Source organism: Lingula anatina, chromosome 6 (assembly GCF_051362555.1).
Source record: "Lingula anatina isolate TDL-2025a chromosome 6, LinAna3.0, whole genome shotgun sequence".
In the NCBI taxonomy this organism is placed as follows: domain Eukaryota; kingdom Metazoa; phylum Brachiopoda; class Lingulata; order Lingulida; family Lingulidae; genus Lingula; species Lingula anatina.
Genome location: NC_141772.1, coordinates 6,261,194 through 6,276,794, shown reverse-complemented (window position 1 = coordinate 6,276,794; position 15,601 = coordinate 6,261,194). Strand labels below are relative to the sequence as shown.

General features: G+C 34.1%; 2 protein-coding genes across 8 annotated transcripts in view; one reads left to right on the top strand and one right to left on the bottom strand.

Moving 5' to 3' along the window:
- Nucleotides 1-637: 637 nt before the first annotated feature.
- On the bottom strand, nt 638-12,780 carry LOC106169720 (protein DENND6A). Of its 2 annotated transcripts, XM_087015892.1 has the most exons (21): nt 12,581-12,780; nt 11,384-11,422; nt 10,945-10,987; nt 10,266-10,375; nt 9,818-9,898; nt 9,308-9,413; nt 8,895-8,974; nt 8,653-8,715; nt 8,269-8,324; nt 7,979-8,039; nt 7,663-7,724; nt 7,247-7,342; nt 6,795-6,889; nt 6,297-6,362; nt 5,026-5,090; nt 4,562-4,651; nt 4,175-4,228; nt 3,834-3,943; nt 3,062-3,164; nt 2,708-2,782; nt 638-2,301 (listed from the first exon to the last, which is right to left on the bottom strand). In XM_087015892.1, exons 1-21 carry the CDS (start codon nt 12,740-12,742, stop codon nt 2,176-2,178), a joined length of 1,743 nt encoding a protein of 580 aa, XP_086872018.1. In that variant the 5' UTR covers nt 12,743-12,780; the 3' UTR covers nt 638-2,175. The 2 variants fall into 2 exon arrangements, with proteins under 2 accessions (XP_086872018.1, XP_086872019.1); XM_087015893.1 differs by lacking the exon at nt 6,297-6,362 and having other exon boundaries at nt 12,581-12,779.
- Nucleotides 12,781-12,931: 151 nt separating this feature from the next.
- Nucleotides 12,932-15,601, top strand: part of LOC106169717 (uncharacterized) — a 34,931-nt gene continuing 32,261 nt past the window's right edge. For 3 of the 6 annotated variants that reach the window (XM_013549307.2, XM_087015889.1, XM_013549304.2), the window contains exons 1-2: nt 12,932-13,046; nt 13,316-13,748. In XM_013549307.2, coding sequence (XP_013404761.2) covers nt 13,560-13,748 — 189 coding nt within the window. In that variant the 5' untranslated portion in view covers nt 12,932-13,046; nt 13,316-13,559. The remainder of the gene's footprint in view (nt 13,047-13,315; nt 13,749-15,601) is intronic. The other 3 variants (XM_013549305.2, XM_013549306.2, XM_013549303.2) reach the window with 1 other exon arrangement.

The window sequence follows — 15,601 nt, the reverse complement described above, 5'->3', positions numbered from 1 at the left end:
ACCCCGCGTTTATATTTGTTAGCTTTTAGTATTATGCAATGATGAAATTTTGGACAAACAAAAATATACATGCACAAACCAGTTTTGTCTTTTTTTTTACATTAATAATCTCATTTGTTTTAAAAATAATAAATAAACCTTTTTCCCCCAAGATTTTATTCACCTGAAATGTTAACATTTTTTTGTTCGATGTATGAAAATATGAGTGACATAACTGATGAGACATTAAATATGAAAGTGACATTTTGCCCGTTATAGTCTATTATGAAGTTTTTCAAAGGTTACCACAATTTCTCTGGTACTCAAAGCCTATCAATTTATCTTGCTGCTCTGAATAATACCATATAGTTTTTGCTGTGTGGGTTGATAAACCAAGTGGTCTCGATCTTGGGTCAAGAAGCAGACCGTCGTCTTGTTATTTCCCTTTGTGTGTGTGTGTGTGTGTGTGTGTGTGTGTGCGCATGCTCTTATTTTAAAATGAATAATTTCACACTTCTGGAATAACAATGGGATGTGGAATGAACTGCGTACAATGATTTTTTTTCAGTGAAAATACTTTGTTGGTCCATGGAAAAAAATATGACCAACTGACTGTGCAGCTTCGGACTTGAAATCAAATGCCAAAGAACAATTCAAGTTTGCAGTAAAACAATTTTTATTTCTGTGATTCAGATTCTCATAATACATTGCCTCTTTTAAGTACTGAGATGTCTGAAATTTAACAGAAGGCATGTGAATGAGTATTATAATAATACAGTATTACAGCACAAACATTTTACAGTGACAGTGATAGGAAATTGACATTGTGACAGTCAATTTTAAAAACTTTCATGATCATTACTTTCTGCTCCAGTAACATGCAAAGTTTCAGAGTCCAAGACCTTAAAAATGACTTCCTCTCTGCAAGCTGACTTTTTTCATGATGAAGTAAGTGCACATAATATAATACGCATAATATAATAAAGGGAACATTAAAGATCCAGAAAAAAAAAATGCTTTCAAGATTTGCCAGTATTACAGTTATTTTTCATTTTCCCTCTGAAATTATTTCAATTGTGAATTCAGAGACAATTCGCTATACTCATTATGGCACACATGGAGGAGAGGACTATTAAAACAAAGCACTAAATTAAGTGTAACTCGTGGTACTACTGAATGCAGTAGACACTTTCTGCCTTTTCTCCTACTGTAAGTACATGCCTTCTATGGCAGTAAAAGGCTTTCACAACTCCTAATTATGATATGTCAGTAAAGGCAGAGGGGCACATTTGTATTAAAATAAAGCTTTGTAATAAATTATCACTATTTATACTGTAACAGCAGAAATTGTTTTATAAAACCAATGACATTTCACCTAATGCATAGTGGCTCATAATGATAAGAAACGGTAACACTGTCACATTTTATTAGAACCAAAAGTAATTAAAAACTTGATCTGGCGAGGGCTTCTGGATCCATTATTTTGGATTAATATGAAAGATGAAGCTGAAAAGCTACATACAGAAAATAATTGGAAGTGAAAATTGAAACCCAATTTTATGAGATTTTTCAAGCATTGTGCCTTAAAACATGATCACATTCTAATCAAACCCCACCGCCTTGGTCCTGCCATGAGCTTGAATTCCATAATTAATATTCATAAAATTTTGAAAATAACAATACAACATCATTATCGGTGTCAACTATTGCCATTACCAATGTGACCAGTCATAGATGCTATGCATACTAGTTATTTTTGATTACATATAATGTTCTTGAGGTATTTTTCTACACAGCTCAACCAGTACTGGCCTGTGCTTTGTGCCAGTGGTATCACCTGAGCAATCGAATCCTAAGTGTTCTGCCCAGTTCAACTACAACAAGCACCATGATGAAATCCGGGTATTCCCTTGTTTGTAAATACTTGGAAAAATCCTGCCAATTTTTACAAACGTGTCCTCTTTGACTACGCAAACAATCTGTGCAATCCTGCATTTCTCATTTAATCAACAAACTTTCACCAACAGATCCTGCATCTTCAGTGGCTGGTCCAATCATCTTTTCCCTTCCATTCTTATACTGACCATCATGGCCACTCATCTTTTCTCTTTTATTTCAATCTTCAACAACAATGGCCAGTCACTTGTTTCTCTGGTTTCTTCAGACCAATCCTAATACTTGTTACAAATTCAAAATTCAAAGATGTGTCTTCAGTACTGATTGTAGGTCCTCTGGCAGAGAACTGATGATACTGTGAAGGTGACATTTCAGTTTTTTCACAATGTCCATGGAGACAGGTATATCATTGTTTTGTGCACTAATCTACAATAATAAGAATGAAAATAAAATATAATAACGATAATCATTTGCACTTTAAAGTAACAACTCCAAATCCATAATAAGTATAAAAATCTAATCATGATATGTCAAATTTTTTCAGTTTCATTTTTTTCAAATGTGCAAGGGAACGATATAAAATTCAAATCCTGAAGACTGTTCTTTAGAACCAACTCAGAGTGTAAAACAAAAGTACTCATTTTCTGGTCTGCTTGCAACTATACATGTCAAGAATCAGGTGGTCTGCAAATCTTTAATCAATATTACATGCACACACATATACATGCAGTATAATAATTAACAAAGAGTCCAACAGAGCTGGCAAAAACATGCACACTTTGGATTTTCTCATTTTTCATATAATGAAAAAAAAAAAAGAATGAGCAGGTACCATTTTGTCCTTCAACCTTAGCACCAGGTCAACAATCTCCACTTCCTGCTTGTCCCTCACCCAGTTCACTAGGTCCTGAAAAGTATTTAGGATGTAATAGGATTTGATCAAATCTCCTTAATGCATAACATCAAACTACAGTCTATAAATGAGAAGGACAAAAAAAATAATAAAATCACATGGAACTTTCATTGTAAATTAAGAAAAAAGTTCACTATGAAACAATAATATTTTCACCAATGTTACTAAGTAAGTAGCGCCTCTTGAACATAAATTTAAGCTTTGATTCATAATAATACCCCAAAACTGCGAAAGATTTTTTTTATCATTCACCCTAAACAATCATCCTTTTACCTCTTTACACAAAGCCTCCAGGTGCAAAGCCTGTAACTTCTGGTTCACTTCTTTCTGCCTGAAGTGATACCAGCCATCAAAATTTGGGCACTTTAAAAACTTCCTGGAATACATAATTTCTGATAAATAGCTTGCACTTTCTAGCAATTTTCACAATTTGCATTTCAGAAACATACAATGACAAATAATATAAATGTTATCACGATCTTTCAAAGCTAAGAACAAAATTGAAAACTATCACAAAACAAAAACCCTTTAACCATCTACAGTATATTTTAGTCATTGACACATGGTGACTATCATATCAATACATTCCTACTTAGTCAATTTATTCTTGTTTATTCACTACACTTAGAAGACTACAATGATATATGTACAGTCCTACTTATATGCACAGTCATTGATCACTGAAGTTTTGTTTAGTGTATTGACAACTACTTCTGTAGTCTGGTAACTGATGACTTCCATACCTGCACAGTTTATTGACTACTGAAGACTATGACCATATATCTATAGTACAGTCTTGTCTGTTTATTGAAGACTACCATACCTGTATAGCCCTATCTGTCTACTAAGGACTACCATACCTGTATAGTCCTATCCGTCTACTAAGGACTACCATACCTGTATAGCCCTATCTGTCTACTAAGGACTACCATACCTGTATAGTCCTATCCGTCCACTAAGGTCTACCATACCTGTATAGTCCTATCCGTCTACTAAGGACTACCATACCTGTATAGTCCTATCCGTCTACTAAGGACTACCATACCTGTATAGTCCTATCCAGTCCCCCTTCAACCCAGAAGTCAATTGTGGTCCAGAGTGGTCTAAAGTCTTCAAGAACTCCTCTACATTGAATGGTTTCAGAACAGGTGGTCCCTTTAAGACATAATTATGTTAATTTTGTTAAAAGACATTGAAAGTTATTGATATACAAATTGGAGAATTCAAAATGTAGGGAACACAAGACATACAATAAAGATTTACACAAAAACATAATTTTTTGTACTTACATGATCATAGTACACTCTGAAATTTTTACTAACAATTCATTCATAATCATACTGACAATATTACAGGTCTCAATGAAATTTCTCTAAAACCCCTTACCTTGTGAGGTGATATGTTCCTTTGCAGTGGCATTAAACTTGCCATATACCTCTCCTGTAATGAATCAATTTTTGGAATATTAAAATTTTGCTTTTAAAGTATATTGCTTTAAAATTAGCCTATGTATTCAAGGCTCACTCAATAAGCCAGACTGTGCTATAACAGTTACTGTGACCCAAATTTAAGCAAAGTAGCACTTCATACACAATATCTTACCCCAAAAAATGGTTTAGCAAAACTGGCTAAACTTAATTTTACATGTTAGATATATCAATGAACAACCAGGAGGTGTAAATTCCCAAAAGCATAGAGCAGTTGTCCCAGAATCTGATGTGAACAGGAAATCTTCACTGTAACTGGTGGTTTAATATGAGTCCTGTTTCTTACCAATGGTATCATAAAACTCTGAGTCAGTTCTAATAAGAACCTCCGCAACATTGCACTTTGTACCTCTACTGGCCGCTTCAACTGGATACCCTGAAATAACAAACAATACCAAACTAGTTACAGCTAATAACATGATAATATATCTTTCCTTTAACCTCATTTTATGTGTTTAGTATATCACATCAAATTTATTGAAAACATTCTCATCACACCATGCCGATCTCAGTACTATATGGTTAAGTTTCCTTCACCCAGCAACACTCTTACTCAAAATACCAAATCTATATGGTGATAATAAAGGCAGGTTTCCAGCAAACTGATATCTATGATGCCATGCAACTATAATTATGCCAACAATACTTCATATTTATGGTATTTTGACTTGTAATATCCAGTTGCATTATCTGTAATGAAGTCTTATTATACTTAATGTTTGCCATCAAAAAAGATAATGAATTTCATACCTTGCTCAGTCTCTTCAGGATAGTCTTGTCCTTACTGAGATAGGGTTTGTACCTGGTATAGACACCTGAAATAAAGAGGATATCTACACATAAATATTATAGTAAATAAATTTTCAAATTTTTATCCTAAAAATTTGATAACAAAGCCTGTGATTAGTGAATGTTTTTCTATCTATTCCAAAAATTGAAAATATAACAGATGATCACTGTTCTTCATAGGGGATCAAATATAGATTTGCTTTAGTATTCCTCATTCAGGCATACAATTTTAAGAAATCAATGGCACGATCAGTTAAAATTCAATCAATTGCCACATTATAAAAATTCAACTTCACAAGCAAAAGTGAATATTCACTAGACCAGCTGAAAAAGGCTTGGGCATTTTGTGCATTTAGAAAAGGAAACAAAACACTGGCACTTGAACAAGAAAATACTGCACAAATACAACCTTACATTAATTTAATAGTAATACACTGTCAGACAATCCAGACCAATAGAACTTAACATAAAACTTTGAAACACTGATACAATAAAGGGCACAAGATATAACTATAATGGCCTGGATCGAAAAATATTTTTTCTTTGAGAGAGTTAAGAAGGCAGAAATCAACATCTTTTAAAGAAAAGGGTGAAAAAAAACCCCAACATTTGTAAACTACAAAAATCATAAAGAGGTGCCCTTTGATTAGCCCAACTTAAGAATTCACAGCTAGACTACTAAAAGACATGCTATTCTAAAAAGGATGGGACTGAACTATTTTACACCTTCAAGTTACTACTACTGTAAAAGTGCACAACAATATAGAAACACTGCATTTGATGGTGGTGCACTGGTTGGGGTTACAAGTAATTTGTAATACGGAATAATGACCAATCTTTTTTCGAATGCAGCCAACAAAGTAAAACCCTGTGCCTTTCCCTATATTTGCATGATTTCAGAGAAGCAAATATCAATTCAGAATCTACTCTTTTATATAACAAAACTGCAAAAAACAATGTCACTAAGAGGCCTATTGTACGCCATTTTGAGGACAAATAGAAGAAGGAATGATGCACCAAGGTGAAAAACTACTGGCAGTTAATGTTATGTCAGACAGACATTTCTGCCTTTTCTCAGTGCTGTTTCACCACCTGGTGTGCCATAGTGTTTATAATAGAATACAGCAGGTTAATACAACACAAGAATCTATGAGAGTGAAGTGATTCTAAAGAAGTAGGAAAATATTTCTACAATAGCAAAAAACTATTAAAAGATTATCATGCAGACTGACCTGGTTTAGAATCTAAAGTTTTCAAGCTACTGGATTTTTTCAATTTCAGCACTGCACGCGGAGAAGCTGTGAGTGGAGAGGACAGATGTCAAACAAAAAACAATTGCAACGGAACTCATTACTTTCCAATGTCTTAAACTAAAAATTTGATATTGTGTTAATTTCTTTTAATTGGTGATAAAATCAAAGTAAAACTCAATAGGTCCAATTAAAACCTAAATGAATTTTTCTAATAAGAAGCATCTCCTGAAATTTGGATGTTAGAGATATCAATGTATTGGCATCACCTGGAAGTATTTTTCATTATATGAAAGTCACAATCAAATTTAGCAAATCACATCTGACTGAAGACGAACACAAAGTTTTCACAATCATTTTCTCATTCTGGCATCTTTGTTCATATTCATCAATCTCCATAACATAAACTACCAGCAAATATTCTGTAAAGAGACCAAAAAGGCTTACTGTCCCCAGTTGCACAAGGACCAATGGGCTTACCATCTCCACTTGTTTCTCCTATGCGTACAATATTGGGCCAGTGCTGAAGAGTTTTGGCAAAGAAAGGGTTGGTAACACCAAGAATCACAGCTGGCCTGAAAATATAACAACTTCTAAATTCAGACTGAAATATTCAAAGAAACCAAATCTTGATAAATATACGTCTGTCTTAAGAATTTCATGTACCTGTAACCACCTGAAACATTTATCATGCCACCTAGTGGCAATTTATCTGGTGCTTTAAGATACTCTTACATAAATCTCATAATAAAAAGAAACATTGGAATAGAAAATGCCCTTTTTTGGCATGTCATACAACATCCAATGACCCTCTTTCATGATAACTCTCTTTCACACATTAAAAAAGGATGAAATTCTTGACATAGAGAAAAATTCCAATGCAAATGCCTTTATAATAATGACTTGGTTATACACTGGTTGGTAAAACTTACGGTGCTTGAGTCTTAGTTGTGTATTCCTTGAACTCACTGTCGTGTATTGTAAAGTATGGCCGGTAATCCGAGCAATACTTCAGTGGCCAGATTATACTGGAAATATAAATAAATAAATAAAGGATAAGAAACAAATCACATTTGAATCATATTAATAAAAACATCATTTTACTACATACTTTTATATACTACTGAATATACTATATGAATCGTATCTTAGCAGTATTCAAAAGTATATAATGTAAAATGTTCACTTTCACCTTATATTGACAAATTTTGACTGATGTAAATCACATGAAATTGGAATCTTTTCTGAACAATCACACACAGGGATGGTACCTAATAGGCTAAGCCATCACATTTTGACTGAAAATTAACCAGTATGTATGAAAATGTATGGCACGAGGGTGACTAACCTGACCAGGGCTTGCACAGCGTTGGCACACAGAGTAGGAGAGGAGGCCATTACTACCACAGGCTAAAACAGGTACATTTGTATGTATTAACATGTAAAATAAAACAGATATGCTTTCTTATAAAACAGAGCAGCTTCCATGTAAATTGTCCTCATAGAGCTATACAATAAAGTAAGTACTGTTTTTTGTTTTTAATCAGTGTCATGACTGAGCACTCAAAAATTCAAAACACTAAGAACCCAAAGTAAATAAAATTTTTACATCTGGCAGCTTGGACTTGGTAAGTTTATCCTGATGTAAACAGGCATTTCCTTACCTCCCCTGTTAAGACTAGTTCCCACATGAGTTGCAAGTGCTGTAGGACTGGTTGAAATGCACTGCAATGGGGAAAACATCCATACTATAATTATTTTAAATATATAACTCCAAGCATCCTAATATATCATTTCAAAGGTCAAGTAGGCTGGTACTTTGTGGCTGGCCAAATATGTACCAAATTGGCCACAAGAAAAATCAATCAATCAGTTTTTGTCAGTATAATAAATTATTTGTGCTAATTGCAAATATTTCAAATCTATTGGTGAACCTGTAGAGAACTCTCCCTACCTGAACAGATCTGTTTCATGTATTGACTGCAGAACATGATTTACTGGGATTTGAGGCTGGAAAATATAAACAACATTAAAACAAATAATTTTCATGAATTGGTGATAGAAAGTATTAATCATTAGGTAAGTATTGCAATAAATACAGTTACTATCATTTTATAAAATAGTATAAAGCAAATTTGTTTGTCATGTCAAATCCACATCACACAATGATGAAGTATACAAATACCTATTTACAAGGCCAACTACCCTCTATAGGAAGTATATCATTAATATATATCTACTACATAAACCATTAAATTCAGTAGCATGTCTTACAAAACACTTGTCTGTGTTTGGTAGACAAGTTTTTTTTTCATTTTCCCTCGATCCATGCACTTACCACAGTGTGTGTCTTGGTTTGGACAGCACCTATCACCTTGTCAGATCTGGAGGGGATTCGGACCTGAGGGAATGATACAAACACCACAATATTTATCACTTTTCTGTATTCTGCTTAACACCAGCAGGAGGCATGTGTATCTGTTAAACTGACTACATTTAGCAAGAGTCCCCTAATAGTTGGATTGTTGGTGTCTATGGGAATGGGGGCTTCGTTTAAGAATGAATACACCTAATATCTACCTGTACAACTGAGCCCATGAGGGGCAAGTTCAGTGTTTCCCCTGGAGTGGGTTCTGGCCACTGGTCTATATCATGGCAGGCTGAAATATGGGTCAGATTTATAATAATAATAATAATAATAATAATAATAATAATAATAATAATAATAATAATAATAATAATAATAATTATCATTATTATTCAAATATATGAAACAATGGACCAGGGTTACATAATATTTTTACAACGAAGCCGGGTCTAACATTAATGTAAGAAATCAGAATTCACAGCTCAACACACAAATATAATAGAACACAACAGACACAGAAAGATACTATTACTTAAAGGTATCAATCTCAGAAATTTAAAACTAACTCCACTTATTTACTCTGAGAAAATCTGGGAGTTCAAAAAGCTCCATTTCCTTCACAAACCTGCTTCTAAGCTGGGTTCCCCATTATCAAAGTATTCTGGAGCCATAATCTCCACCATGTGCTCCAACAGTGGGATGAAGGGCAGCTTAGACACTAATACTAGGGACTGGAATATACAGAAACATACATAGTGAGAAAGCAGTGAAGACAGGAAGGATTGAAAAGACAAAAAGACAAAAGACAGGCAGAAAGACAAGCCAACAATTCTGCAGACAGAAAAGAGAAGAAAAGAGAAGAAAAAAAAGAGAGAGAGAGAGAGAGAGAGAGAGAGAGAGAGAGAGAGAGAGAGAGAGAGAGAGAGAGAGAGAGAGAGAGAGAGAGAGAATGAATCAATGGTAAATTTAATTTTCTGATGAATAACTGAGAATATCACCAATATTAATCAAATGATGACAATAAATAATTTAGTTGAAATAAATATCAGTCTTAACAGACAATATCATGACAAATCCAGTAATAAATTTTAAAATGTAAAACCTCTATATTAATGTATTATCAAACTAAAAGTACTTTCTGAAAGTATCCTCTTCGTATGGATTTATCCTTCATTTGGCGAAAGTAGACATAGCCGTAGTAATAAGCATTATCGATCTGAAGGGAAAAATATGAAGCAAAATGTAATAAAACATCCAGTAATACTTCTCATGATGATAACTTATAAAGACATTCAATCTGTGTTGCAAATATGACAATACATACATTAATATACGCAACCTTGTTTACTGCATCTCACTATTAATTGAATTATGGTAAACTTATATATTTTCATTTCCACGTGCTTGAATATTTTCAGTTATGTGCAATGCATTTTTTGTGGTGCTAGAATTAAAATTAAACTTCAAAATGTCAAATCAAAACAGTTTAACATATCATTCCAATAAGGAGTATCTCCTCAAATTTTCTTTACTTGCAGTGGAGTATTTAAGAACCAGACTTTTTTTACTTTTAAAATATCTACCTGCAGAGAGGCTGGGCACTCTCTGTTGAAGTCATCATGGGCAAGGATGTGATTCTTTCTACCAGGACACTGACGGATTCGAAAGTGAAACTTTGTGTCACCCATACAACCTGAAATTTAAAGTGCATTTAGAAACAATTTAAAATGAAAAGTGAAGACTTCTATCAGCATTGTACTCTAAGTAATACCATACTAGTACTTGAATAATGGTAATATAAGTTAAGCTACTGTCTAAAGAATTATTTTCCTTGTGACTTCTTATAAATAGGTTCTTTACTAGTTTTTGGTTCTCAAAAAAAAAAAAAAAAAAAAAAAAAAAAAAAAAAAAAAAAAAAAAAAAAAAACATTGTGAACTCAATTGTGATAATACACCATAATTTGTGTGTATATTAAAATATGTCAGTAGCTGTAATATGTTAAGTGGGGATGGGAGAATCCAACATTGTTCAAAGATTGTGGATTTCCTTGTCCTTCTTATAACCTTTAAGTTTGCCAATAAATATCCTATGTTTATATAATCTCATATTTTTAAATAGCTTCAAGTTATTATCATATAGACCTTCATGAATAACTTACATAATAGGTTTCATTATATAGGGTTCCCTATCCAATTAACTACTAGTATGTTCATAACAACATAACAACACGTTATTAAGGAATAATTAATGATTCTATGTACCTGAGTTTGAGTCTGGAAACGACAAGTAACAGATATTGATTTTCTGGAAAAGAAGACCATATAGCAAATATGAATACAAGGCATATGACACAAATTACAAATAAATAAATAAAAATAAAATAAAGTAAAAATCTATTTTTGAAAAAATTAATATGTATACGTAAGGCATACCTTAAACCGCTAATGCACATTCTTTAGAAATCCAGAATAATCTTAATCCAAGGACATTTTCATTGACTTTGATTCAATATATTAAATTAAAAAAAAAAAAATGACATCTAAACAGTGCCTGCCATAGTAATTTATATGCTCCATATGCAACTTGATTGCCCTTTCATGCAGTTGATACCATCAGGCCAAAGGCAATCGTCTATATCAATACCCAACTTACTGACAGTAAATACAGCTGCTACATTATTTAAACATTAGACAAACAAACCTCTCTTTCTGTAAGCTTTACATGACCTGGATACACCAGCTGAAAATGAGATAGAAATACGTCATTTCAGAAAATAGAATTTCTAATTTGACCACAAATCATTTTGACCCAATGAGAGAAATAATTAAACATTATTCACTGCACATTTGTATGGTATATCAGTGTTCAGATGGGTCCAAGTGGTTATGTCAGGTGAGAGCACTATTAACAAAACATTTGGAGACTCACTCAAGAGAACAGAGTGCTTTTGTGTTACAAGATATCAAGCCAAGCATGTTCTATGTTTTATATTTTGGCTGATATCTTTTTTTGTTTTAAGCATACTGCCTTTAATCATTACTTTAGTTAAACAGCTTTGAAATTAAAACTAGTCTGAATGATCTGTTAAAGGAGTAGATCTCATGTTTACATTTTATAATGCATTTTTGCCATAGCATTTTTGACAAGCTGCAGATAAACATAAGTTAAGATTTAAAAAAAAAACAAACAAACAAACAAACAACAACAACAGCAATAACAACCAAATTTTCCACCAACATTTTGGGTATAAGCAAATCAAGTATTTTCCATTTGATTGAGCCCACTTAGGAGAAACTTTATCCACTCATCCTAATAAAATGGCTTGGGCATAATAAACTTGTAGACAGTATGTAGGTCACTGATCAACTGTTAAAAATCTTCACATTCATTAATAAAGCCACACGTAACACATTTTTAAACATGTTCAGTAGTATGAAATGAAGAGTACTAGAAACAAAAGACTTGAACTAAATCACAGACAATTTGAGTACTGGGATATATTGTGAAAGTAAAAAATATATATACATTTTGGCAAACTAAATTACTGATAACTTTTAGCAAATGTGACACACACGCGTGAGATTTATTGTATTGGTATTTGGTGAAAGTTTAAAGCATGTGTCCATGCCACTCAACCACTAACCAAGTCCCTTTTAATTCCAGATGATTTTCCATTCAAGTACTGCCAACAAAATTAATTATCGACGCACAAATCAAGAAAACAAATCTAATGATAGAAAAAAAAAAGATTACGTCTTTTGGTATAAAAGGGGAACATGCAGCAGGCCATTAATTTTCACCCGGCAGAAAACGTGACAACCACCAATAAGCAACATTCCTTGAACTTGTAGAAGCCATCCAAAGAAATATGAGAACAAAAGACGGTAAACTAAATACCTCCATTGCTTGTCCAAGCTCCAAATCAAAAGTGACGACACAAGCGCAGTGGAGCCAGTTAGAAAATCTATCCCATGGCAAGACGGTGGGTGATCGCGGCGAATCTTGCAAGGAGAATTTCCTCTCTAAAGGCATTATTTGTTGATGCACGTCAGCTGCCATCTTGTGGGGGTTAAAATCGCACCCTCCAAACCCAAACATTTCAATCCAACAAATATAGCTTGAAGACGTAGAGCCACAGAGTCACGGTAATTTTTTAATTTGCCAAATGAAAGCTTATATCTGAACCAAAATCATAATGAACTTAATTTACATTACTAATTATATCGAGTGAAATGTTTAAAATAGTTAAAATTGATAGAGAGTATTCATTTGACCTAGTTTGAGATCGAGGTCGCTTCAACAAAAAAAAATCATGGCTGTCTACGGTCAGAGGTTGCGGGACTTCCTTGAATATATTGCTTAGGTAAGATGGGGTCTGATTGATGAGTGACAACAACATGTATTTCCCACACGACTCTTGATTATCTTAGCATTACAAAAATCCTTCATGACTGTTAAAATGCAACAGGATCCATTCAATAAAACACAGAGGGGATGTGTATCTTAGTTTCAAGATGGCCGACTCGGGTTCAACTGGGATGGGATCAATGTTTGTATTTTAGCTAACGCAGATGCTCATTAACAGATTTAACTGTCACATCAGATTATGGAGACTCTCTCTTTATTTTCCAGTTTTGAATATGGGATAATTGTGACTTCAGTGTAAGAGCGATTTTCAATGGGTGTGATTACAAGCGCGAAGACGTCCTGACTGGTTCTGTGGGAGATTCGTGTCAACCAAGTCATGTAATGCTGTCACGCTGCTCAAACGAACCGCTGGGAAGTTGTCACTAAAGACGTGGAGCTCTGAAATTGCCTATGAAGTGATATATATGCGTATGCCAGAAGGAGGAGCTTCAAAATTTTGTACAACAACATGACTGCACTTGCCATTTTTATTTGCCGACCAAATTCACATCCATTCCAAGAACGCCATGTTCCCCTCACTGAGCCTGTGAAAATAGGGAGGGCTGTGGCCCGGGCGAGACCTGCCACCAATAATGCCATATTTGACTGCAAGGTGCTATCCAGGAACCATGCACTGGTGTGGTATGAGGGTGGAAAGGTAAGGCTGGAGTTGGTGTGGTATGAGGGTGGAAAGGTAAGGCTGGAGTTGGTGTGGTATGAGGGTGGAAAGGTAAGGCTGGAGTTGGTGTGGTATGAGGGTGGAAAGGTAAGGCTGGAGTTGGTGTGGTATGAGGATGGAAGGTAAGGCAGGAGTTGGTGTGGTATGAGGATGGAAGGTAAGGCAGGAGTTGGTGTGGTATGAGGGTGGAAAGGTAAGGCAGGAGTTGGTGTGGTATGGAGATGGTAAGGTAAGGCTGGAGTTGGAGCATTAATGCCAGGAGTTTGTGATTCATATATAAACACTGGGTTACCTTCATTCATCAACCATTTGATGCCATGTGGTGTATTTGTCCGGTTATAGCACAATTTGCTTGGGCATTGGACTGGGTTATTGACCGTGGATATAGAAAAAAGGCCCAATTCTTTTATGCTACCTCGGTCTACCTTGCTTAACTCATTGCGCATGCATACAGGATGACATTGGTCTGTTTCTGTGGTATCACTACAAACTGTTTTAAATTGTTCCCTGTTCTTGTGATGAATGAAGTGCATCCACTGTGTCATGTTTTGGACCTATTCCATGTACGACACTCTTGATATAATAAAAAAAAACATTGGACCCAGAAGCATTCAAAATTCAAATGCTTCCATTTCAGACTAAAAAGTTAAAAATATGTTTATCATATTTTAGATATATGTATATTGATTGGCTGTGCTTTTGTAGAATGGACTACATTGTACTAGTTGTCTAATGCTAATGGCACATTTAGGCATTTCCCCCTTCTTTAATGGAAATACAGTACAGCATCCTTCATAAAATATTTTCTCAATAAGACCCACTTGACATAGTTCAAAACATTTGGTCTAGATGCATTGGGCCAATGATTAGTTGTTTTGAACAAGCACTTGAAAGCAATAAAATGGCATTATGGCAGTCATATATGATATAGAGTGAAGACTACTGAACATTTTCATTGGCAGATGTTTTATTCATTTGTGCTAGAAATGGTAAAAAACTGCTCATATAAGTGCTCAGTTGTCATTGGCAATATGATATCTAATGAATGCCTATATGTCAGCTCAGTCACAAATTGGATATAGTTATCATCTCCATGACTGCAAAATCATTGAATTTATGACAACTGTATGTTTGCCTTTATAAATTTTAATGCCAGCATAATTGATATTACTTTAAATACGAGCTAATGCCACCTTGAAAAATTACTGCTGTTAACACGAGTTGTGTGATAGATGCCATTTAACAATAGTATTACATGATACATCAGCTTTATTACATGATAATGGTTCCTAGAACATTATATAAATTGATATAAGGTTGTAACAGAACTAGGGCAACAGTTGCCATTGCCTGTTATACCTGTCAATTAATATATGTTTACTGATATAATCTGCATATTAATTTTTCATTTATTTTTTATGAGCTTTTTATAAGTAGAAGAGGCAGGTTGCTGGATTACAACCTTCCACTGTATAATCCTGTAATCTTTAAGTTGAATGATCAATGAATTGTGGGAAGATATGCAGACTGATTACGTTAGGGGTTTGTAATTGAAGTGGATGTTTGTTTAATTAGGGCTAAGTGATTTTAATCAAATCTGAAGTGAACAAGATTTAATAGATAATGAACAAGGAACAATGACAAAGTTATATCTGATTTCCATTGCAAAAAAGGTGACAAGCTCATAAAAAAAAAAAAAAAAACACTTGTTCAAGAGACCCTTGATCTCCAAATATCTTTACTGAGTTCACAATGATACCATATCTGAGTACCAATTTTACCTCAATTACTATTAATCAGTAATCAGATAAGAGCCCAGTTGTAGTACTACA